The 23713-nt window shown below is 45.6% G+C and overlaps 1 protein-coding gene across 2 annotated transcripts; it reads left to right on the plus strand.

Annotated features, from left to right (window-relative positions):
- The first annotated feature begins 3445 nt into the window (after nucleotides 1-3445).
- On the plus strand, nucleotides 3446-23472 carry SLC18A1 (solute carrier family 18 member A1). Of its 2 annotated transcripts, none has more exons than XM_077305297.1 (16): nucleotides 3446-3635; nucleotides 4845-5039; nucleotides 5734-6094; nucleotides 6897-6955; nucleotides 7836-7919; nucleotides 8217-8309; nucleotides 9269-9358; nucleotides 9707-9750; nucleotides 10897-10957; nucleotides 11752-11847; nucleotides 17476-17554; nucleotides 17838-17889; nucleotides 18424-18487; nucleotides 19454-19573; nucleotides 21131-21264; nucleotides 21946-23472. In XM_077305297.1, the coding sequence occupies exons 2-16, from the start codon at nucleotides 4928-4930 to the stop codon at nucleotides 22057-22059; spliced, it is 1563 nt and encodes a 520-aa protein (XP_077161412.1). In that variant the 5' UTR covers nucleotides 3446-3635; nucleotides 4845-4927; the 3' UTR covers nucleotides 22060-23472. The 2 variants fall into 2 exon arrangements, with proteins under 2 accessions (XP_077161412.1, XP_077161413.1); XM_077305298.1 differs by having other exon boundaries at nucleotides 4914-5039.
- Nucleotides 23473-23713: the final 241 nt, after the last annotated feature.

Genomic DNA, 23713 nt, shown 5'->3' on the forward strand with positions numbered 1-23713 from the left:
ACCTCCAAAATCTTATCTGTCAAAACAGTTTATCAGATTCTTGATGCCATGTAGAAAGAATGCAAGATAAGGACACCCCTATCAGCTCACCTCTGCATACAGTGCAGGTGGTTTCCCAATTAAGATGTCTGTGATAGCCTGCATACTATGGCTGTTTCAGAACCATATTCAATTGCGTTACTTTTTGATCCAATCAGTAAATCATGATTCCCTCCTAGAATGGTACAATATACAGTCACCAGGTTACCTAATCGCAACCACACGTACATCTAAAGTACTCCCTTCAGACAGGATCTGCTTTAACATGACTTCTGTCCCTGAAACAAAAATATCCTCTTCCCCACACAATGCAATTTTATGCTCTACCATGCTCTATGCACATGGTAGAATTCAGCATAATGCAGTGTTTCGAGTATTGGATTAGGATGTGGAAGACCTACATTCAAATCCCCACTCTGCTTGTTGGGTGACCGTGACCAGGCACGCTGTCGCAGCCCATCCTACACCACAGGGTGGTTATTGTGAGGGTAAAATGAAGTAGAGAAGGGTGTAAGGTGGTTTGGGTTATAATTGTACGGTGCTTTGGGTTATCATTGGGGAAAAAAGCTGGATATCATAAAATAACCAAACAACAAGGACTTCATAGGCAGAACATTTTGTAAGTAGTGATTGCTGCTACTTTCCTCAGTGAGCACGTCACTGCATAACCCACTGATATAACACCTAACACAGAGCAATTTGGCTTCTGTCCTTCAGCCGATTAAGTACATCCCTTCATGCTCTGAGACTTCTTTGGGTAGTAAAATGTGGGGTACAGAAAGCCCAGCTCTTCTTCTTCACTAAGCAGGTGAAAACACATCACAGACTTTTCAATAATAGCTAAATATTTTCACAAGGCTCACACAATCTACGTGCAATTTTTTCTGGGCTGTTTCATATAGCCCACAAGGTATACCCCAACTCCATATCCTGGCTGGCCTGTCATCATGGAGACATGGGATCTGTAACAAAATTGCACCTGGGAAACACAACCCTTCTCCCAGGTGGTTCATTCATTGCTCTTGTATTTGCTGTGTGTGGTAAACGGATGTGCGTCACCAACACAAATAGGATTTGTCTCTGTGCTTGTGCTCTTCAGCACATCGTAATGTATTGCCTTCGTCGGCTGCGAGGGGAACTGGCCATGTCTCACAGGAGAGACTAGTCATCTTTTACTAGCAGCATAAGGAGAAACATTTCGCTGGAGGGAAAAAGGAAATGAAACTATCTCATGACAAAGATGGCTGACTTCTGTGTGACCTTCGCTTTCATTGCCCTTGCTTGGCAAAGCAAACAGGCAAGCCTGGAGCCTCTTCCTGAGAATGCTGACATCTGTATTTGTAAAGAAAAGGCTAATCTTCTTGAAATGCCCAACGAAATCATTTCATTTTTTTTTGCATATTTGTGTAGTTAAGGCACTCCAAGCAGCCTTTGAAATAAATAATGTTATAAATAATTGTGTGTGTGTGTGGGGGGGGTGTATGCCCACAGCATAGTGTAAAAAGAAAAAAAAAGACTTTGATCCCGAACTGCTATGTCATCCTAAGGCACGTTGTATCTCCTTAAACCTACTGACTTCAATGGATTTGTGGCGCAGAGTGGTAAGGCAGCAGACATGCAGACTGAAAGCTCTGCCCATGAGGCTGGGAGTTCAATCCCAGCAGCTGGCTCAAGGTTGACTCAGCCTTCCATCCTTCTGAGGTCGGTAAAATGAGTACCCAGCTTGCTGGGGGCTAAACGGTAATGACTGAGGAAGGCACTGGCAAGGCCACTCTGTACTGAGTCTGCCAAGAAAACTCTAGAGGGCGTCACCCTCTACAGACATGACTCGGTGCTTGCACAGGGGATACCTTTACCTTTACCTTTTAACCCTGTTCAGGATGGCACTGTAATTTTTTCATAAATTGTATGTAATTTTCCTGCTTCTTAGTACACCCCACAGATCTCCATGAACTGCTACTCCTGGGGCATAGGAGACCTTGAAGAATGGCACGAAAGGGGTCACAGCAAGAAGGGGGATGTTGGTAGAGATTTCCAATTTATCTGTGACTGACCTCAAATTTAATTGTGGACTGTACAGCCCACTCCATGGTAATGGCTTGTTACCATCAACCTTCCACTCCAGTGTGGGCTTCCTCTTCCCTTTACTATCCGAAGCTCCATCTCCCTCCCTTCCTCCTTTGCTAAGAGTTATATACCCCCTGTCTCCTGAGATTCTAGGCAGTTCACACTGGCAACAACAAGTTACAGTGAAATTAAAACAGTGACACAAGAGAGTCAAAAAGTACCAAGACAAAAGCTTAGCCAAGCATAGCATGGCCAACACCTTCTCAACAATTATTTTACCCACCACAAAAAAATTCACTGAAATAAAATGCTGCTGTAGACTTTCCCAAAAAACAGTGTGCGTATGGGGGAGAAAGCCATTTGAAAGTTATTGGCCCCGCAATAGAGAACTGACCAGTTCTGGCTGTTGAGAAGTGGATTAACCCAAGAAAAAGAAGAAGAGTTGGTTCTTATATGCCACTTTTCTCTACCAGAAGGAGTCTCAAAGTGGCTTACAGTCAGCTTCCCTTTCCTCTCCCCACAACAGACACCCTGTGGGGCAGATGGGGCTGAGAGAGCCCTGATATCACTGCTTGGTCAGCAAGCCCTGGAAAAAGTTCTTCTTCATTGTCCTTCTCATTGTCTTCCCATGTCCCATTGTATTCTGGCCATTAATCTTTCAATATATGGTTTCCTTTGGTTGCTGGATGCTGTCTCAAATAAAGGGAAGAGTCAGGTGATTTTTCAGCTTGCTTTGGTCCTACAATCCAGAGATTTTGTGTCAGGGGATTTTGAGGGGAGACCTCAAAGCCTGCATCCCATTAATTGGGAAGATTGATGGGGTCAAGGGAAGATGTGGAACTGTGGTCTTTAGGCTTACCAACTTCAAACTGGGGCCTGGAATTCTCCCATGGTTGATCTCCAGGCTACAGAGATCAATTCCCCAGTGTACTTTTAGAGGCTCTACAGCACCAGGGCTCTGCTGAGCTCCCTCTTCAAACTCCATTCCAAAATCCCCAGGAATATCCCAAGGCAGAGTTGGGAACCTTAGTCAGAGTTCTCCTATTTGCTTTCCAAACATTGTGACCATACATGTGTTTGAGAGATAAGCCTGATAAAAAGCCCTGGCTTGCAGGTGTCTCTGTGCGGAAGATAATCTCCGCAACCTATTCCACGTCCCCCCTTCCCAGCCCCTGACGCAAGCACAGCTGCAGGCCTGAATGCAACATGTTTGAGCTTCCAATTACATCTTCCTGGGCAAGGATTCCTCATATCCTCCCCAGATAAAAGGCTATAATAAATTCACCAGGAGGGGCATTCTTCTTCTTCTGTGCCACCACCAGTGCTAGGGAGACGAGCAGACTGTGAGGTGCTCCATGATGGTAAAGCTCCCCTTTCTAATGGGGAGGCAACAAGTTGGAGGCTGAGCAAGAGGATGGAGGTTTCAAGTGGCATCTTACCTGTCTTTTTGTAACTGGAGGGATAGCTGGATAAAGAAGGAAAGAAGGAAGGAAGGGAAGAAATGAGATGAATTGCAATCTCGGTTGTTAGTAAGTAAACCCTATCTAATTAAGTGGGAAAGAAAGCAAAGAAAAGATACAATTTGGGCTGCAATCCTAAACTTATTTGCTAGTATGGAAACCTCGTTGAGATGAGCAAGATCTGTCACTTTCATGACTGAATGTGAAATATTCAGTTTAGATACTCTGAGGATTGCCTACATGAGATTGGTCTTGTAGTAAGGTTGTAATGCTACCAGAGCAAAATATATTTTTTTGGGGTGGGGGTGTCTTCCAGATTAAGGAGTAAAAAATATGATTTGATTAATAAGATGTACTGCTGCTGGCAGAGTCCAAAAAAAGAGGATGCTATGAACAATGATAAATGCGAGGAGCAGAGATCAAAAAAGGCAGGCTAGTTATTTAGGAAGAACAATATAAAGAGCAGACGCTTACTGAATTTTCACTGTTTTAGGAATGTTTGAAGTGAAAGGGGAGGCTTGGGAGGGACCCCAACTTGGGAGGGACCCCATGCAAGACTCTAAACATTCCCTTTTCCATTGCTCTTCATATATTTTAATTTCCGCCCATCACTTGTTGCCCTGATACAACTGGGGTGTGTGCGCGTTATTATTCTTCTGTCCCCAGGGATCCCAGCTAGCCAGAAGGGATACTTAAGTTAAAAATGTCCTAATCAAGAGCCAGTCAGAACAGTCCCTGTTTGCCAATAGCGTAAACACTCCCATTCTGAATAGAATTGTTTCTGTCTCTTGAAAAGCAATTGGAAAACTTCAGAACTGATGGCTATGCTGAAGCTTTGCTGTCGGATTTTCTTTTTGCTGGCAGTGAGAGGCAAGGAAGAGGGAGAAGTTGCGAGCAGCCGTGTAAAATCTTTTATTTGCCCCCAGCCAACAAAACACAAGATAGTGTGCAAATGTTCAGGTCCTACAGAACCCTTCGGCTGTTGAAAAGGAGGGGGGAGGGAGGAAGTGGAGAAGATTTCAGGTCCTGATTGTAAGACCTTGCACGAACATCCTGTGTAGATTGCCAGGAAGATCTGGACAGATAAGATAGTGCTGGGTGGAACTGGTGCCAAGACCATCTGGGAAGAAGGAGCAAAACCAAGACTCATTTAGACTGTTCCCCATAAAAGGTATTGCATGGCTTTTGTTCTGGGATTTGTCACTAAACACATATTGATTTCAGATCTTGAAAGCTGGACTTTTGGGACAGAGATCTGGCCGCATTTTTCTCTTGCAGGTTCTAGGCTCATAGACTCCTCAAGAAGAAGGGGAGCAACCCCCAAAACCGACTCCTCTGCTCTTCTAGGGAAGCCCCAAGCCATGGAGTGTGTTCCCTGGATCTGGCTACGGGAGGGGAGGGAATCCCGGAAGCTGGTGCTGCTGGTTGTCTTTGTTGCCTTGCTGGTAGACAACATGCTGTTGACAGTTGTGGGTATGTGGTGTGTTGCTTTGCCTGTCTTTTTTCAGGGCCGTATGAGAGCCAGTGATGTAGTGTTTAGAATGCTGGGATTTGGACTGGAAATACCACCAATAGCAGCCTGTGGTGTGGATGGGCATGGCCATGGAAGAGGTGGGCAAGGGATGGAGTCATTGGAAGAGAGTTGTTAGCCACTCCTAACAGTTAGAGCAGTTCCTCAGTGGAACAGGCCTTCCTGGGGAGGTGGGGGATTCTTCTTTGGAAGATTTTAAGTGTAGGCTAGATAGCCATCTGACAGAAATGCTGATTCTGTGAATTTAGGCAGATTGTAAGTGGATGGGCAGAAGGGATTGTGTCACTGCTTGGCTCTTGTGGCCCTTTCTTGCATGCCCAGGGAAATGCCAATTGCCATTTTGGGACCAGGAGGAAAATTTCTTCCAGGCCAGACTGGCCAGTGACTCTGGTTTGGGGGGCAGGGCATCATCTTGGCATGGAATTGGAGTCACTGTGGGTGGTCAGGTAGTTGTGAACTTCCTGTATTCTTCAGGGGGTTGGACTAGATGACCCTGGAGGTCCCTTCCACGATTCTATGAAATCCTGTAGGAGAATTTTGCAAGATGTTCACCCGGAAGGAATATTATTCACCATCCCTGGGTTGTGTGTGCCACCTCTGAATTGCAACTTAAACCTTTTCCTGCTTTCCTTTCAGTGCCCATCATCCCTTCCTTCCTGTTTGCCACCTACAAAAATGCCAGCCACTCTGATGTTCTGCAGAGCACAGTTCCAACGGGGGCCTCTGCAGCTGCTTCCCAAAATGCAATCTTCTCTCATGATGACAATACCACGGTGGCTGTTCCGGACTATACAGCCAACATGGATTCAAACAGTGCAAGCGAGACCCTAGGGGGGAGCACATCTCACCTCTCCAAGATTGCTTTGATTTCCGATGACAATTGTACAGAGGGGGCTGACTTTCTAACTCAAGAGAACGTGCGCGTTGGGTTGCTGTTTGCTTCTAAGGCTTTGGTACAGCTCATGGTCAATCCCTTTGTAGGACCCCTTACCAACAGGTAGGCCAGATTTTAAACAATATGCATGGGAAGCATATTGATTTGCTAAGTCTGCTATGTTTCTAACCTTCTTTTCAGACTTTAAATCTTTTTTTTTTGGGCTGCCAAGCGCATGGCAGTGATTAAGAGCCAATACAACTACTTTATATTCTAATAGTCCAATGGGGCTTAATCTGCAGATACTTCTGGGGATCAGGGCTGCCCTGACATAAACCAGATAGATCATCAAACTTGGGGGACCTCCCAGGTTTGCAGAAATAGCTCAAATTGTGGGGAAAAATATATTGGGAGGAGCTTAAATTCCCTTAAAGGCAATAGTGTTGTCTGTGCATATGCTTTGGGCCCAGCAGAATTGGTAAGGGGGGTGGTGGTGATGGGGAGCTGCAGCAGGTCCAGCTACATTGGGGGGTGGGGGGGTGGCTAGGAGCTTCAGTGGGCCTGGAGGCAGTGAAAGGGTGGGAGCTAAGAGGGAGAAGAGATCATCATAGGAGTTTGCAGGTCCCCACTTGTTAAAGTATATGCTGTAAGTGAACATGTATATGAAACAGATCTCAGACATCCCCCCCTACCACAAAACACCCTGTATGTATAGCTGTTTTGGAAAACCATTCCAGAACAATTTGAAGTCTCTCTAAAAAGGACATGATAAAGTCAGTGCTGAACTGTGAATTCGTTGTCTTATCTCTGAACCTGAATTGGATGTGTCTTAGTTTTGTGTATATTATCGGCTCACATGGCGCGGTGATAGATAAATGCCGTTTTGCAAATAAAAGCTATACATATATTTTCTTATTTCTTGTAGGATAGGATATCATATTCCCATGTTTCTTGGGTTCATCATCATGTTCCTCTCCACACTTTGTGAGTATTTTGCCCCACGTATATATGTCAGTCTTCTTATCTACACTAGCTACAAGGTCCATAGGACTGTAATGTTAATGTCTGAAGGGACAGAAAAAGGAAAGAAAGAAATAGCCCCTGTGAACTGTTAGGCTATAAGTTTATTGGAAATGATATTTTGTAAGTGCAGACTCCTGAATTGTTTTATCAAGGAAGAGAATGGCTTGGGGAAAGAGGGAAAATTCAACCTCCCCTAACATTTTCTCTCTAGGAAGCATGGCTTTTGCTGAGGAAAACGTACGGATACTGATATTTTGCCCAGTGGGTAGAAAAGTAGCTTAAAAGTGTATTATTTCTGTGGGTCAAAAATGGTAGGAAAAGATTCAGATTTCCCTCTCTTCCCACACCAGTTTCTTTCTTGATGCAACTACATTTGCAAAAGAAAAGCAAGTCATTAAAATAAGCACAAAATAAACCATATGGTGTACATGTATATAAAAATTGGGCAATTTTTTAAGGGGAATGAGTGCACCTAATCTCTTGAGCATATTGTGGTCAAACTCATGTGCATGAACATTAAGCCACCATTCGGTCTGCAACCTGCCATTTCATATTTGGCAGGTGTTGAGATATCTTTTGCAGTGATAGTACAGCATATGACAGTGTTTTTCTAATATTTCTTTATCAGATGAACAATCTTATCTTTTAAATGTGCAGAATACATTAATAAAGTCTACAGCAGGCAGAGAAGAGCTTTCAGCTGCAGGGTCACAAATAAACAAATCACAACCACCATTATAATTTTCCCTAGCATTTATGTGGCACTTCCTTCATGTGTGCTTCCTCAGTAACCTGAACTTGTAAAAGCACCGATTCTGTTGCTTTTCTCTCCCTCTCTTAGTGTTTGCTTTCTCCAGTACGTATGTCTTGCTGTTTGTGGCTCGAGCTCTGCAAGGTGTTGGGTCTGCCTGTTCGTCTGTTGCAGGTAAACAGGGTGGTCGATGCTACTTGAATGGCCAAAGGACTTGGGAAGTTGAAAGAATGTCATGAGAACATGTATGGCTCCAACCCTGTGGACATGCTCCCGGAGAAGACATTGCATTTAAATATTTGAGGTTATCATATGCTCAGTGTTATTTTGTCTGGGCTTTATAAACCACCAAGAAGCTGGTTAGGTAGAAGTGTGAGTTGGCCATTTTCTTAAATTAATACATAAGTGAACTAGGTGTGGTACCTGGAGAGAAACTCAAGGCTGTCTTGGCTTTGTTCCCCCTGTTCACAGGTCTTGGGATGTTGGCAAGTGTCTACACTGATGATGACGAGAGGGGAAGTGCTATGGGAATAGCCCTAGGTGGCTTGGCTTTGGGGGTTCTTGGTGAGTAGCTCTTGATTCACGGTGAACAAGAGAACATTGTCATGTGACCAGCAGAGTGCTCTTTGATGGCTTGTGTCTCTGGAGGCTTCTAGATACATTCCTGTTATCAGCTGCTGGATTCCCTTTCCTCCTGAAGATCTTCTCCAGTGCTTATTTCATCCTGGAACAAAGTTTGAGTCCAGTGACACTGTTAAGACCAACAAAGCTTTAGTCAAGATATACCTTGAATTAAAAATGTTGGTCTTAAAGGGCACAAACTTTGTCCTGTTGCTTCAGACCAACACAGATACCCACCTGAATGGCTATTAGCTCCAGTGGATAGAAAAGATGGGAGGATTAACTTCTCTTTGCCCCCTCCACAACAGCAACAGCTACTTTTACATGCCATTTAAGATATCAGGATATCTGATTATGGCTTCCCTACTGCTCATCTAGTTAAAGCCCTTCTGAGGTGGTAGACCCATGGCTGGAATGTTCTGCATCAACTGGGGGTTCACATGAAGGAATTAGTCACCCTACAAAAAAATCTGAACAGGGGAAATGGTTCTAGTCCAGCCTTGTCACTTACAGATAGTTGTTTGTGGAGAGAAGGAACTGCCAAGGTGGAGAAGATCCAAACCCATGGGAGAGTCAATCAAAGTTCATCCATCAAGCAAGTAGAGAGCAATGCTGTTGAACTGAATCAGGAACCAAAGTATGAGAAAGGAGCAGGAACTAAGCACAACTGGAGATTGGCTTTTCAGCACCAAAGACAGCTCCCAAGCAATAGCCCATTTGTTCCAACAAAAGAACACATGAGTCAGAGTTACATTTCTTTTGGCAGCTGCTACCTAAGTAACAAATATCATTACAAGAAAAATTCTAGCCTGGGACCTATCAGCCCATCCTTTAAGAATGCCAAGCACTATTCCACCCCCTTTGATGGCCTTGTTTCTTTTATTCCTTTCTCTCTTCTTCAGTCGGAGCACCCTTTGGAAGTGTGATGTATGAGTTTGTTGGGAAGTCATCTCCCTTTCTGATCTTGGCATTCTTAGCCTTGTTGGATGGCGGTGAGTCCTCTGGCATTCACAGTGGTGGTTGAGGCCAGGCGGGGGAGACTGAAGGTTGATGGAAAGCTTAGCTGGTGGACGGGAAGAGGGAGATGGTCAGATGTCAAGAACAGCTAAGCTGAAATGCCATTTCCAAAAGAAGGCTGGTGCAGAGAATCAGGGGGAAGCTGGGTTCATAGCTCTGCTTGTCCTCAGAACAACCCAGAAATTCTTAGGCCAGTTCCCCTCTCTTAGCCTACCTTACGTTACAGGATTTGTTGTGAGAATAAAATGAGGGAGGTAAATACTATGCATTCTTGCAGAAAGGGTGGAAGAATCCTGTAATAGATAATGCTATTTCTCCTTTAGCTTTACAGCTGTGCATCCTGCAACCTTCAAAGATTTTGCCCGAGGTAGGTACAATAGTAGGGGCATGGCAACAAGAGAGAAAGCAACGAGCAAGCCTTACTCTCTTTCAATCAGATGGGCGCAGGGAATAGATATGGATCACTCTGGAGTATTATTGGGATTGAGCATGATTTAGTAAGGCAGCTTGAGAGTGGTATCATAGTTGCACTTCAATGAAGGTTTGCAAGTGGGTTTTACCATTTTCCCCAGTCCAGTCCAGTCCAGTCCAGTCCAGTCGCAAAGTACATTGAAAGTGCCTTCTTTAATGTGCGTGAAAGCACGCAATATCAGCTTTTCAGGTGACACATTTGGGTGACACATTTATTTATTTGAGAGATTTCTATCACTCCTCTCTAGTGTTTAAATCTGCAAGCAACCCGCTCCCCCCAATTCAATCCAAAAATGAAAACTAAACAATGTCAGCTTTCACATGGAGCCCATGGAGAACTGTCTCATGCAATACTCTCTGAATTTACAGGAGCTTTTTGCAGGTCTCCGTTTCATGTCCAAAGTGAGCCATCCTGAGCAGGTCTATTCAGGGTCCCACTAAGGTGTATTCAACAGGACTTGCCTCCTCGAAAGCATTCTTAAGAGTATCATGGAAAGGTGCTCCAATTCACTCCCATATCCCATAATGAAAATCACTTGGATTCTGCTGACACATCCTAGATCAGGGGCCCCAAACCATTTTGAGTGTCTTTGGAATTTTTATACAGCATGGTGGGCGTAGCCACAAAACAGCTGCTGCAGGAGGTGGACAGCTTGCTGTCCATCATACAGTGAAGATCCTTGTGCAGTGGTGGTGGCTGCGGCAACATAAACATTTTCAAAAATCTGCACAGCCAATCTTGTCTCTAATGGTCCAACTGAACCCTTGCTGGGCAGCAGAAGCCCCACCTGGTTCCCCCATGTTCAAAAAACACTTGGTAGGTGCCAGGTGTTGACAAGCACTATGGTGCTCATGGACCCCATGGTAAGGGACCCCATCTTAGATTTCAAACATTCTCTATGGAATCCTCTATCAGCTCCAGCTCAAAAGAAGACAAGCAGGGGAGGAGTTAACACGACCAATTGGGATTGACAGAAGTGGGGCTAAAGGTACGGGATGCGTCTTTGATCCCGCTCAGCCACCCATCTTCTCTTTTGTGTAGAGTACCAAAGGGACCCCGCTGCTCACCTTGCTATGGGACCCCTACATTCTGGTTGCGGCAGGTAAGTCACTGTACAGCCCCTGGGGGGTTATTACTTTGAGGTTGTGGATATTCCATGGCACAATTAAACCTTCTATGGAGCAAGAGTCGAGGAGATAAACCTTGTAGGAAACATTTATAAGCCCCCTACTCCTAGTTCTTCCAGCACTGTTTAGAGAGCTTTCCAAGACCAGAATAAACATTTTTAGCAATTCAAATTATTGTTAGTACTTCAGAGCAGCGGAGGCTTGTCCAGTGCTAAAGTTTATTGATGGTGGCCAAAGGCCATTACAGTCCGACACATATGCCCAAAAATCATTACCTACACCAACAGTAAAACAACCTAAAACATTAAGACTGACTAAAACAGGGGTAGTCAAACTGTGGCCCTCCAGATGCCCATGGACTACAATTCCCTCGAGCCCCTGCCAGCATTTGCTAGCAGGGGTTCATGGGAATTGTAGTCCGTAGACATCTGGAGGGCTGCAGTTTGACTACCCCTGGTCTAAAACATTAAAACAGTCTAACCAGAAGGTACTAGTCAAATAATAGCATTGTCCTCTTTGGTTACAGCTCTCTTCCTTATTTTCTCGGCTGCTACAGCTGTAAGACAGAAGAATATTTTGCACACGTTGGATCATGCACTTTATAGATTATTCTGTTCTGTACAGGAAAACCCAAATGCAAAAGCACACTGAAAGTTCATTATTCAAAGTGTGCAGGATGGGCTGTTTGCTTTACTCCTCTTCCAAAGGCCTGAGGGTCACTGATGGGTGATCACCAAGATGCAAATCCAGTATGTTTCATCTCCCCCAGGTTCTCTCTGCTTTGCCAATATGGGAGTCGCTATCCTGGAGGCCACCCTGCCCATCTGGATGATGCAGACCATGTGCTCCCCAGAGTGGCAGCTGGGTAGGTTCTTTTCTGTATCCCTCTTGGTTACTGGCTGGACGCTTAAAAGCACAGACCCACTTTGGGCTGCCAATTGAGGCTTGGGAAATCCCTGGCCCTTTGGGGGTGGAGCCTGGAGTGGGTGGAGTTTGGGAAGGAGAGGGAGCTCAGTGGGAATGCAATAGTACAGAGTCCTGGGTATGACCCTTGGGGCAACTGGCCTCTGTAGTCTGGAGTAGTGATTCCAGGAGGGCTCCAGGCTGCATTCTGCAGGTTGGCATCCCTGTCCCTACTCCTGGAGCTGCCCAAACATGATCAAAGGTGTGCAGCTCATTTGGAAGCACTTGGAATCTGAATCAATTACTACTGGTTGCCAGTCAAGTGCAGAGAAAACATTAGCCTTAAAAGGAAGCAGGTAACGTCTAATGAGATCTGTCCTCCAAACTAGAGGAAAGGGGCACTGATGAATGATAAAGGCCTCAGGAAGCCTTTCCTTTCCTTGTGGCTTTCAGAAGCCGAACAATTTATGCATGCTCAATATTCTTGATGTAGTATTTAGAGTATCTTGAGGCAGAATTGGCAATATTTTGCTTTTTAGAAAGCACCCACACTGTATTGCCTTAGTTTCATTGGCAAAGGGATGCACTTGGGTCTGTGCCTCGGGGTTACTGGGTAGGGTTTGCCAGCTCTGGGTGGGGAAATACCTGGGGTTATTTTTTTTTGGGGGGGGGGAAGCCTGAGGAGGGTGGGGTTTGGGAATGGAAGTGACCTCAACGGGATCTAACGCCATGGATCCCACCTTCCATAACAGCCATTTCCTTCATGCAAACTGATTCCTGACATCTGGAGATCAGTCGTAGCTCCTGGTGATCTCACTGGCAGTCTTCAAGCAAAGGTTGGACACACACTTTTCTTGGATGCTTTAGGATGCTTAGGGCTGATTCTGCATTGAGCAGGGGGTTGGACTACATGGCCTGTATGGCCCCTTCCAACTCTATGATTCTATGATTCATTCACCACCTGGATATTGCCAGCCTACTGCCAGGCCATAAAAGCAGGAAGCTGTATACTTTTAATCCTGCACCAAGAACTGTGTCAGATTTCTCTAAGTTCTGTCTGTCTTCAGTCATCAAATGAAAGGTATGCCTGATTCTGCAATTAGCTTGTTGTTGATTTTCTTCTCCCTCCACTTACATGCAGTCCTAAATGGAATTACACCCTAATAAGCTCATGGAAGTCTTAGAAGTGTTTAATTGTGTTTAGGGATGCACTGTTAATTTGTTCCATGTAAGGTTGTGGTTTTCTTTTAAAAACAGGGCCTTTGATTTATTGCTTTATCTATTTGGAGAATGGAATATTATTATACAAACAGGATTAAAAAAAAATTAAGCAGGTGGGGATAAAGCAGGATACAACACTTCCAGAGCAACAAAGCAGGTCTGCTCAGGATCCTTTCCAGTTCTGTCCAATGGGACTTATTCCCAGAGAAATGTTTTTTAGGATTGCATTGCTTGGGGTCTAATTACAGTCTGTCAGTACAGTCCACAGCAGAGTTATACCTTTCTGAGCCCATGGATGTTATATTTCATTTTAGTACTTTCTTCATGCTGGTTAGTGCCTATCTTAATGCTACTAACTGTTTTGCTTGTTATTTTCTAGTTATTTATTATGTGTTGTCTATATTAATTACAAAACCGTAAGCATTCTGGGTACCAAACTGAGTGAAGAGACATTGGGATGGAAGCATGAGTTGTCTGTTTGGTGCACGTACACATTCACAAAACAGACATTTGTGCGTCTTTACACGTAATGTTTGTGGCTTCTGGGTGGAAAGGGGCACTTGTTAAAAAATCTGGGACGTTCAAGAAGAAAAAAACCCCACATGGCTTTTGCAAAGGCACCTGCTGATTAAAAAAAACCCCAATCCAGCCATTTTCAGAGAGGACAGACAGAACAGATCAGTACATGCCAATTAAACGGCTGCCTAGGATACGGGTCAGGATAATGACATGAAATTGCCTACCTTTGTTGCAAAAACCACTGAAATCCAATTTGGTGGAGGAATGACCTTTGGGGATGCTCTCAGCTGCACTTACTGCCAAAATGGAATGGCTTCCTAGGCTGAGCACAGTCCCTGACAGCTGCTAATCATGTTGATAGCTAGTCACCCAGGAGGAGCCCTCAGCCAGATAAGGACATCCTGGCAGGATGCAAGCAGGCACTTGCTCTTCTGGCTTCTGGTTTCCTGAGATGGACAGCACAGCAAGGGTGGAGGAGGTTGTTGAAGGGTTGTTCCACTGGATCTAGGAAAAGGGAGGGGGATTCTTTTCATTCTAAGGTTAGGTATAAAATCCATTCAGGGCCAAAGACACAAAGGGCCAAGTTACAAAGTCCACGTGGTGGACATGGTGCCATTATAAAGACTCTTGGACCAATTTCTAGGTATGAAAGGACCTAGTTTTGACATAGGACCACTGTGTGCGTGCAGAGAAGAGGCATTAGCTTTCCCCCTGTGCCATTTATTTAGGGTTGCCAGCTCCATGTTGGGAAATATCTGGAGATTTTGGGGACGGAGCCTGAAGGTGCTATTTATGGGGGGGGGGCAACCTCAGCTGGGTATGATGTCATAGAACTGACCCTCCAAAGCTGCCATTTTCTCCACAGAAACCGATCTTTGCCATCTGGAGATCACTTATAATCACAGGAGATAACAAGCCACCATCTGGAGGTTGGGAAACCTACATTTATCCAACCTGAAAAGGTCCCAGGGAGCCCCTGTTTGCCCCACTGGGGAAAATAGCCACCTGTAGCCATCAATACATGGAACTGCCAAACATTCTGTAGAACCTTCCAACATTATGTGATTAACCCCATCTCTGCAGCAGCCATTTTGTGGTGTTCCCATCCCCCCATGGCAGCCATTTTGTGTGCTTCCCACAATCTGTTCACAAAATTCCAAAATTGTCCCTACACTAGCATCTTGCTCTTCAAATCTGTGTTCCTTTAACTTGGATTTCTGGACAAGACTCCCTCCTCGCCTCTCCATCCCTTTGATGCCCCCACACCCAGGCACTTCACTCTTCCTACATGACCTCTAGTCTCATGTGGTTGGGTGTCCTCGCTGCCAGAGCCCATGGTATCATCATCTCCATTGTCTGCCAGGTGGGGCCATGAGATTTCCCAGTATTATAATTGCTCTCCAGATTAAAGAAATCAGTTTACCTGGAGAAATGGCTGTTTTGGAGGGTGGACTCAATGGCACTGAATCCTGGTCCCTCCCCCAAACCCCAGGCTCCACCCCAAAATCTCCCGACATTTTCCAACCCAGGGCTGACAATCCTAGCACTGTCAGCTTGACTCAGTAACTCTTGCATTCTTAGGTGAGCATTAGTTCTCAGTGCTTGTTGAGGCTTCTATTTGGCCTCTTCCAACCTTCTCTGTTGCTGATCCCGGCTGGCTGATTGCTCTCTTCGTTTGTAGCATACTCTCTGCAGACCACTGAGTGTTGTCTCAGGCATCATCCAGAGCTGGCGTCCATGTAGGTGGGTTCCTACAGAGGCAAATGTCCAAGGCTATCATCCCAGAGCCAGCCCTTCCCAGAGCACCCAGAAACAAACCTGGATCCAACATAGATCAAAACTGGGGAAATGCGCTCCAAATACTGGTCATGCTCTGATAAAGGCAGCCCCCAGATGTTGTGCTTCGCATGGTCAAGCCTAGAGCAAGGATGACATGCAAGTTGAAATAATTTGGTTCTTGTTGTGTCACACTGTACCTAGGGGCAACTAGGCACTTTGTTAAATAGGCACATTCGAGGAGGTTCTTTATTACTTGGAGACGGCACGGTACCAAGACTGGATACTGTCCTTGAACTGAGTAGTTGAACCGACCCGTGTTAGATTGGATGGCTGTTTCTGTTTCTTTTCATTGGCATTTCTTAGCAAAATGGGCAGGGCACAGCTTTTCCCCAGAGAACCTGGCAGATAATGGAAGGGACAGATGGAGGAAATTAAATGCTGACGATTGAGTTTCAATAAGAAAGCTGTGTTTTATTGGAGCAAACAGAGCGGTCGGGAGCCATTTATAGTCTGCAGGGGGAGTAAATTAACAATAGGCCACTGTCAACCTCTAACCAGTCAAATATTTGATCCTGGTTTAATTGTGACTGCCGAGCACTATGACGCTGGTACAGATTGTCGGCTGGAAGTGGAGGAGGGAGAACAGGGGGTGGAATTTCATTTGGGCTCAGCACCAAAGGATCCATCCTGTCTCCTCAAATGCTGCACAGGGGAAAATCTATACTGGGTTGCCAGGTGGCTTGAAGAAAAATGTCCTTTCCCCTTCATAGAGTGCAAAAAGGGTAGTTTTTCATGGCACGGAGATGCAACCCTGTGCAGCACCTCACAACATCCCCATTCCAGATTCTCATCCCAAGGATTAATGCCCAGGGTGGACGAGGCTCTGCTCCATCTGCTGTAATCTGAACCTGGGGGAATTTTTAAACAGAGGCTGGAGAGCCATCTGATGGAGAGGCTGATTCTGTGAAGGTTCAAGGGGGTGGCAGGTTACAGTCCATGAGCGATAGGGATGTGAGTGTCCTGCATAGTGCACGGGGTTGGATTAGATGACCCATGAGATCCCTTTCAACTCTATGATTCTATGAAAAACATGTTCGGCATCTGAGTGCCAGAGAATGCTTTACTGTTCATGCACTTGCACTGAAATGTACATGTGCTGGAGGCAACAGGACTGACTTCCCAGCTTTAACTGGGATGAGATGCGGAATCCTGAAAAAAGACCACACTGGTGACTCGTGCTAACAGTATTTCAACAAAGGAGAAAAAATATGGGCAACTGTTTAGCAGGGCCAGGGACTAGAAAACAAGACCCTGTCTGGTAGATAAGGGCAGTTAGCACTCATGGATTGTGAGAGCTCAGCTATGAAGGATCTTGTGAAGAGCTTAGATTCTAATTGTGGTGGGTCAGTTAATCCTGTGGGTTAACTCCAAAGTCATATATGCCCAGAGGGAACAAGGGGTGGAGGGATTAGAATGTCAGATGAACATCAGGGAGATCCGGGTTCAAATTCCTGGTTTGCTGGGGAAGCTTGCTGGATTAACCCTGAGTCAGTTGGACGCGTTCAGCCTAACCTATCTTATTATGAGAATAAAACGGAGGAAAGGGCACATTTCAAGCTCCCAGGGTCCCCAATGGGTTGAAAGGGGGTGAACAAATGGAGTACATAAAGAAGTAAAAAAACCCAAAACCTAGAGGCCATTGCAAAAGGAACAGTAATGCTTTTGAATTATTATTATTAATATTTTCTAGATGGCCCTTGATTGTTGGGAAGTAGCTCTGTCCAAATGCCCACCAGTGCTTGGAGGAGGCGACTAACATGTGTCCATGTGAAGAGAAAGGGCAGGTTTAGATTCTAGCAGCCGCACAGAGACACCACTGTGAGTTGGCTGGAGCATTTTGGAAGCTGCTGGATCACTGATGAGGGCTAGTGTACTCGCCGTGCTGGAAGAGGGCTTGTCTGCCTCCCCTTTTGACCTCAGTTCATACATCTGTAAATGAAGCAGATGTTACCCAAGAACTCTGCTCCCTCCGTGGACCTTCATTTCCGTCTGGGGCTTCTGTGTTTTACAGGGGTGGCTTTTCTGCCTGCCAGTGTGTCGTACCTGATCGGAACCAACCTATTTGGGATGCTGGCCAACAAAATGGGGCGGTAAGTAGAATGGCCTGGACCTAGATCTTGTGAGATCTTGGAAATTAAGCAAGGTCACACCTGGCTGGAACTTGGATGGGAGACCAGGGTTGCTATGCAGAGGCAGGTAGGGGGCAAGCCACCTCTGTTGGTATCTTCTCTTGGAAACTCTGCCGGCTTGCCATCGGTCAGCTGTGACTGGCCAGTATTTTCCACCACCTGGTGGAATCTGTATGTGTCGTCCCTTCTCCCCTTGCTCAGTTTCATCATTTTGTTCCTAATTTCCTCTTTTCATTCTTCAAAGGTGGCTTTGCTCCCTGATTGGGATGGTGCTCGTGGGAATCAGCCTCCTCTGTGTGAGTATGATGCCAGAGCTGTGCTCCAAGACAGATGCACAGAATAGTCCGCTGGGAAACCGTATTCTCTTCCAACACCTGTGCCGGGGCAGGAAGCTCAGAAGAGGTTTTAGTGGTGGGAACTTTGGTCCTAGGCAAGATCCCCCATTCTATGGAATGATGGTGGGCCAAGAGATTCACCCCTGAAGTAGTAAGGTCACTGGAAAAACAATAGGCTCGCTGGGAGGGGATGCTAGTCAGAAACTGCGTACCTTTACAGAAAGAACGGAGGCTGGACATCTTTATAAAATTCTCTGAATAATAGTCTTGCTGAGTACTTGAATGGTTATGCTGGACTGAGGGACACCTGCCTTCCCTTCCTGCTCCCAGCATGGCGGAAAAGAAAGACAGAAAAGAAATGGGGTTTTCCCCCTGCCCAATTGTTGCATTAGTCCACATGTTGCACTTGTCTGTTGAGCAGGCAAGAGATCGTGCTGTGAATTGTATTCACTTATCTGGTCAACCAACTTCCTTCCTTTTTTTTCTCCCCTGCAGATTCCCTTTGCACAAAATATCTACGGACTCATTGGGCCCAATAGTGGGGTTGGTATTGCCCTTGGTAAGGAAGGATTTAGGGCTTTGCACAAAAGTGTTTACAAGCAATGCTAAAAGCATAAAGGCATGCATATGGGGGGAATGTACTTGCGGCATTTGTGCCCTGGGTTGCAATTGGTTGAACTGTATGTACTATCCTAGGACATGCATTCTATTTTGGTGGATTTTCTGACTTACTGGTAAGAAACTCAAGGAAGGCAAATTGGTTTTTGTGAGGGGATATTTCAGATTTCAGTGTGGGGGGGAGAGGCTCCACTGCATGTGTTCATGTATTTGTGGGATCTTAAGCAAATTTCAAAGAGCCTCTTGTGGCGCAGAGTGGTAATGCAGCAGTCATGCAGTCTGAAAGTTCTGCCCATGAGGCTGGGAGTTCGATCCCAGCAGCCGGCTCAAGGTTGACTCAGCCTTCCATCCTTCCGAGGTCAGTAAAATGAGTACCCAGCTTGCTGGGGGGTAAACGGTAATGACTGGGGAAGGCACTGGCAAACCACCCCGTATTGAGTCTGCCATGAAAACGCTGGAGGGCGTCACCCCAAGGGTCAGACATGACTCGGTGCTTGCAAAGGGGATACCTTGACCTTTAAGCAAAATTCAAAGGTCTGCTCTCAGATAAGGAGAAGGTTCAATTAACCTCAGCTCCAGCCTATTTTAAAAACATTTGCTCTGGTTGTTTTACAGAGGCGAGAAAAATGTATTCCAAAAGAAAAAGGATGTGTGGCAGGGTTGCCAGTTCCAGGTGGGGTTTGGGGGGGGGACTTCAATGGGGCATAAGAGCCCACCTTCTACAGTGGCCTTTTTCTCCAGGTGAGCTGATCTCTATTGCCTGGAGAGCAGTTATAATCCCAGGAGGTCTCCAGCCACTATCTGGAGGTTGGCAACCCTAGGTTTGAGATATAGGATGGGAAAATATTGTCTATATGTATACACCTGGATTAATTTCTCATGGTATTTCTTTCTGTTCTGGGGATAGGCATGGTGGACTCCTCAATGATGCCTATTATGGGGTACCTGGTGGATCTTCGGCATGCCTCTGTCTACGGCAGCGTCTATGCCATTGCTGACGTGGCCTTCTGCATGGGTTTTGCTATTGGTATGAACAAACAGATGGCCCTCCTGCTCTTGTTCTTGTTTATTTTTTGCATTCAGTGTTATTCATTTCCAGTTTTTAAAATCTCCCTTCCACAATTTACATAGCTTTTAGAGTTCTGTTTCCCCCCCTCCTTTTAACCCAATTGATCTTCAGAGCGCTGGCAGGAAGCTTTTGATCTTTTAACAAGCAGCCTTGGTGGGGGGAGGGGGTTGGGGAACCAAAGGGATGGATGACCTGAGACAGTGAAGACAGTCCCCAGGTAGATGGGTCAGCCCAAGGGGGATGTATCAGCAATCTGGAGAGTGCATTTTCCCTGGGCCTACAGCAAAGCCCTGAAACAGCATGGCTTTGGAAGGAAGATGTGAGATGTATTAAACACTACATATTACGAAACTACTATTTTTTTTAAATTACAATACAGAGAAAGAAGCAAACAAGTCATATTCTGGCAAAGGATTTCTGGAAAGAAGGGAGATAGAGAAACCCATTTTACACACCACATGCTGTATTTCTCCCAAAATTTACATATACAGTTTATGAGTCACTCTTTTCCATTTCATTTTTACTGACCACTGTAATCTAAAATTGGACTCTATTTTCTTGTAAAGTCTAGTCTTGAAATCTATTCTGCATCAAATATGTAAGTTTTGCCATTGTAGTATAGTCAGCTGTTTTCCTTGAGCATCCCATAAGAATGTTTCTTTTTTCCATCTTGATGCAAATAAGATCTTAGCAGTTACCATATATGTAACAAGCTTGCTATACATTTTAATATTGTGTTTACAGCTCAATTTCTATAGACACCACCACAAATCCTTTTATTGCATTGGCTCAGAGCCTTCATCCAGATTTCTATGGGCATGTTTTAGAGTGACTGCCAAGAACTGCCCTCTAGGCCAGGGGTAGTCAAACTGCAGCCCTCCAGATGTCCATGGACTACAATTCCCAGGAGCCCCCTGCCAGCGAATGCTGGCAGGTGGCCCCTGGGAATTGTAGTCCATGGACAGCTGGAGGGCCGCAGTTTGACTACCCCTGCTCTAGGCATTTGTGACAAGGCCACACAAATGGGTAGAAAAGGGAAGTTAAATGCCGCTGAATGGCATCAAGTGATGGTGGGCCAGACGTGTACTCTTAAACTCACCTACCTCACAGGGTTGTTGTGAGGATACAACGGAGGAGAATGAGCCCACTGGGGAGAAAGGCAGGTTTTAAATACAGTAAAATAAATTGCACGTGAAGAGTTAGCTTTTAATTTTTATGCATGGTCAGAGAGATATTTCCCGGGCAATTTGCCTGCTTTCGATTGATACAAGGTGACATCATAGCAGGCATTGTTTTGAATGGCAATATTTCATATTAAAATGCGCTCAGGTGGTTGGGGGCAGGGGGAAAGGGTGGTTGCAGATATGTTTCCGGGGTGGAGAAATCAGAAGAGAAATCTGTCTGGATAGGAGACCACTGGAGAACCATAGGGATTCTGCCATAAGTCCCATGAAAGAAAAGCAGGATATTAGAGCAATAAGAAATAAACAATATCTCATAATTCCTTCTTCCCAGGTCCTTCTACAGGGGGCGCTCTTGTACAAGCTATAGGCTTTCCCTGGCTAATGGTCGCCATTGGTGGAATAAACCTTCTCTATGCCCCTTTCTGCTGGTTCCTACGGAGTCCCCCAGCCAAAGAGGAAAAGATGGTAAGTTTTTCTCTGAAATAGTAAACTGGCTGAATCCAAATTGGCACAAATCAAGGAGTTCAACATATGCTTGTAGGACACTTCTGTGCAATCCTGAAATGTTGAAAAGCTGTATTCAAGAGGACTGTGCAAAATGATGCCCACCCTTATGCCATGCTGAGAGCTAGGGTGATGTAATGCTTAACAGTGGCAGACTGTGGAAATCGGATTCCCCATCCCTCCATATGTAGCTGGAACTGGTTGACATGTTTAAAGAATTTATATTCTGATTTTCAACATAAATACCCTCAAGGTGGCTCGTAAGCAAAATGGATAAAGAATGGAGAACATAAGCACATGACCTCTGAACATTCATGGCTGTTGACAGACTGCTCCTCCATTCATCTAGTCCAGGGGTAGTCAAACTGCGGCCCTCCAGATGTCCATGGACTACAATTCCCATGAGTTATTCCCAAAGCAAATGCTGACAGGGGCTCCTGGGAATTGTAGTCCATGGACATCTAGAGGGCCGCAGTTTGACTACCCCTGGTTTAGAGCCATGTGCTATGGCCATGGCAATCATTGGGTGGGGCCAGTGAGTGCACCAATCTATTTGGAGCACCTTTTTTGTCATATCTAACTAGTTAAACCCATCTGACTTACCACCGGTCAGCTGAATATTGTGTTTCCTTCACCCCTCAGGCAATTCTTAGCGAGGGATGCTCCATGCAGACCAAAAGTTACACTACCCAGAAAGTCCTCCGAGATTTTCCACTGACTGACATCAGTGATGAGGAAGTAGAGAGTGAAGAATAGAAGAAAGTTCCATCAAAGGTCTCCCACTGTAAAGTCACAAAGACCACCTCGCCTCCTCCAAGAAGCAGATAGCTCCTTGGATTGCGTTCTTCCCTCTGTGGGCCAATGGAGCTTCTCGATACTGGGTCAACAGCCAGGACTTTTGGACTCCACCTTTAGATAGCCTGTACCTTTTGCTAGTGGAACTCAGCACAGACATCACCTAGTCACCCGCCAGCTTCTCATCTCCAAAGAAAGCAATTTCCTCCCACAGTATCATCTGTGCTCAGGGTGAGCTCAGTGATATCAAGAGGTATGCTTTAGTGTGTACAAAGTACTTATGATTCATGGCTGAAAATAAAACAGGGATCCAGCAGCACCCGCAAGACTAACAACATTCATTGCTGCATAAGCCCTGGGAGGCCAGAACTCTTGTATCCTATGTGTGGTTGTTACATGCAGGCTTTTCCGCCTTTTTGACCTTCCCAGTATGGGGTTTCATGATTTAGCAAACATTTAGGCTGCCTCTCCAGAGACCTGCTCAAGTCACAGTGAAAACAGCAAATAAAATCTAATAAGCCATTCAAAACAGCATAAAACAAACACCGTGGCTTCCCCTTGGCTGTTCTGGCTCACTTGCCCTCCCTCTGTCATACTGGATGGGCTTCTCTGCCGGCCTCAGAACAGGATGGAGATGGGGTACAGGCATAGTCTTTCCCCCCAAGTGAGCTCATTTGCCAGCTTGGTGTAGTAGTTAGGAGCGTGGACTTCTACTCTGGTGAGCCGGGGTTGATTCCCCGCTCCTCCTCCACATGCAGCCAGTTGGGTGACCTTGGGTTCGCCACAGCACTGAGAAAGCTGGTCTGACCGAGCAGTAATTTCAGGGTTCTTTCAGCCTCACCCACCTCACAGCATTTCTGTTGTGGGGAGAGGAAAGGGAAGGCAATTGTGAGCCACTTTGAGACTCCTTCGGGTAGAGAAAGCAGCATAAGATATAAGAACCAACTCCTCTTCTTATCCTGCATATTCCACCCAGTATTTCCTGCTTGGCAGCCTTCATGTTCTACTACCCTTGCCCCAACCCTCTGGTCCTTGGCTCCAATCTGGATGGTGAATTACCCACTCTTTGGGGTATTTGGCCTTTGGTACCCCTCCTGGGCTTTGGAGGTAGCAAGCCTAGCCTCCCTCCTCCATCTTCTTATGCTGGCCATTCCCAGCTGCCAGCCTTCGCTCTTCCAGGCTGCCACGGTCTCTAGCTTCTACTCCAGCATTGGTGGGGGCCACTACCTGTTTTGATCTGGTGCCCAAAGGGAAGAAAGGTAGGTGCCAGGTGAGCCTCATGAGGGAGGAGAATTCCGAAAGGAAAGGTACCACCACTGAAAGACCCTGCTGCTGCCAACTTCTGCAAGCAAGGGTATACGGACTGTAGCTTGAAAAGATCTTAGCTGGTGGATTGTAATACTATGAAACCACAGTGGGGTATCTTTGACTTAGGTCAAGGTAACAAAGTAACACCTACCCAGACTAGGTAGGTGAGATGTGTGATGTGTCATGTATTTATCTATTTGACTTTGATATTGAACTCCCAGAGAGCCGACTCAGGGCGGTGTACATTATAATAGATTAAAATACAATGGTTAAAAACAAGTCAAATCCAAATTAGAATTGATTAAAG

Source organism: Paroedura picta, chromosome 12 (genome assembly GCF_049243985.1).
Source record: "Paroedura picta isolate Pp20150507F chromosome 12, Ppicta_v3.0, whole genome shotgun sequence".
NCBI classification, from domain to species: Eukaryota; Metazoa; Chordata; class Lepidosauria; order Squamata; family Gekkonidae; genus Paroedura; species Paroedura picta.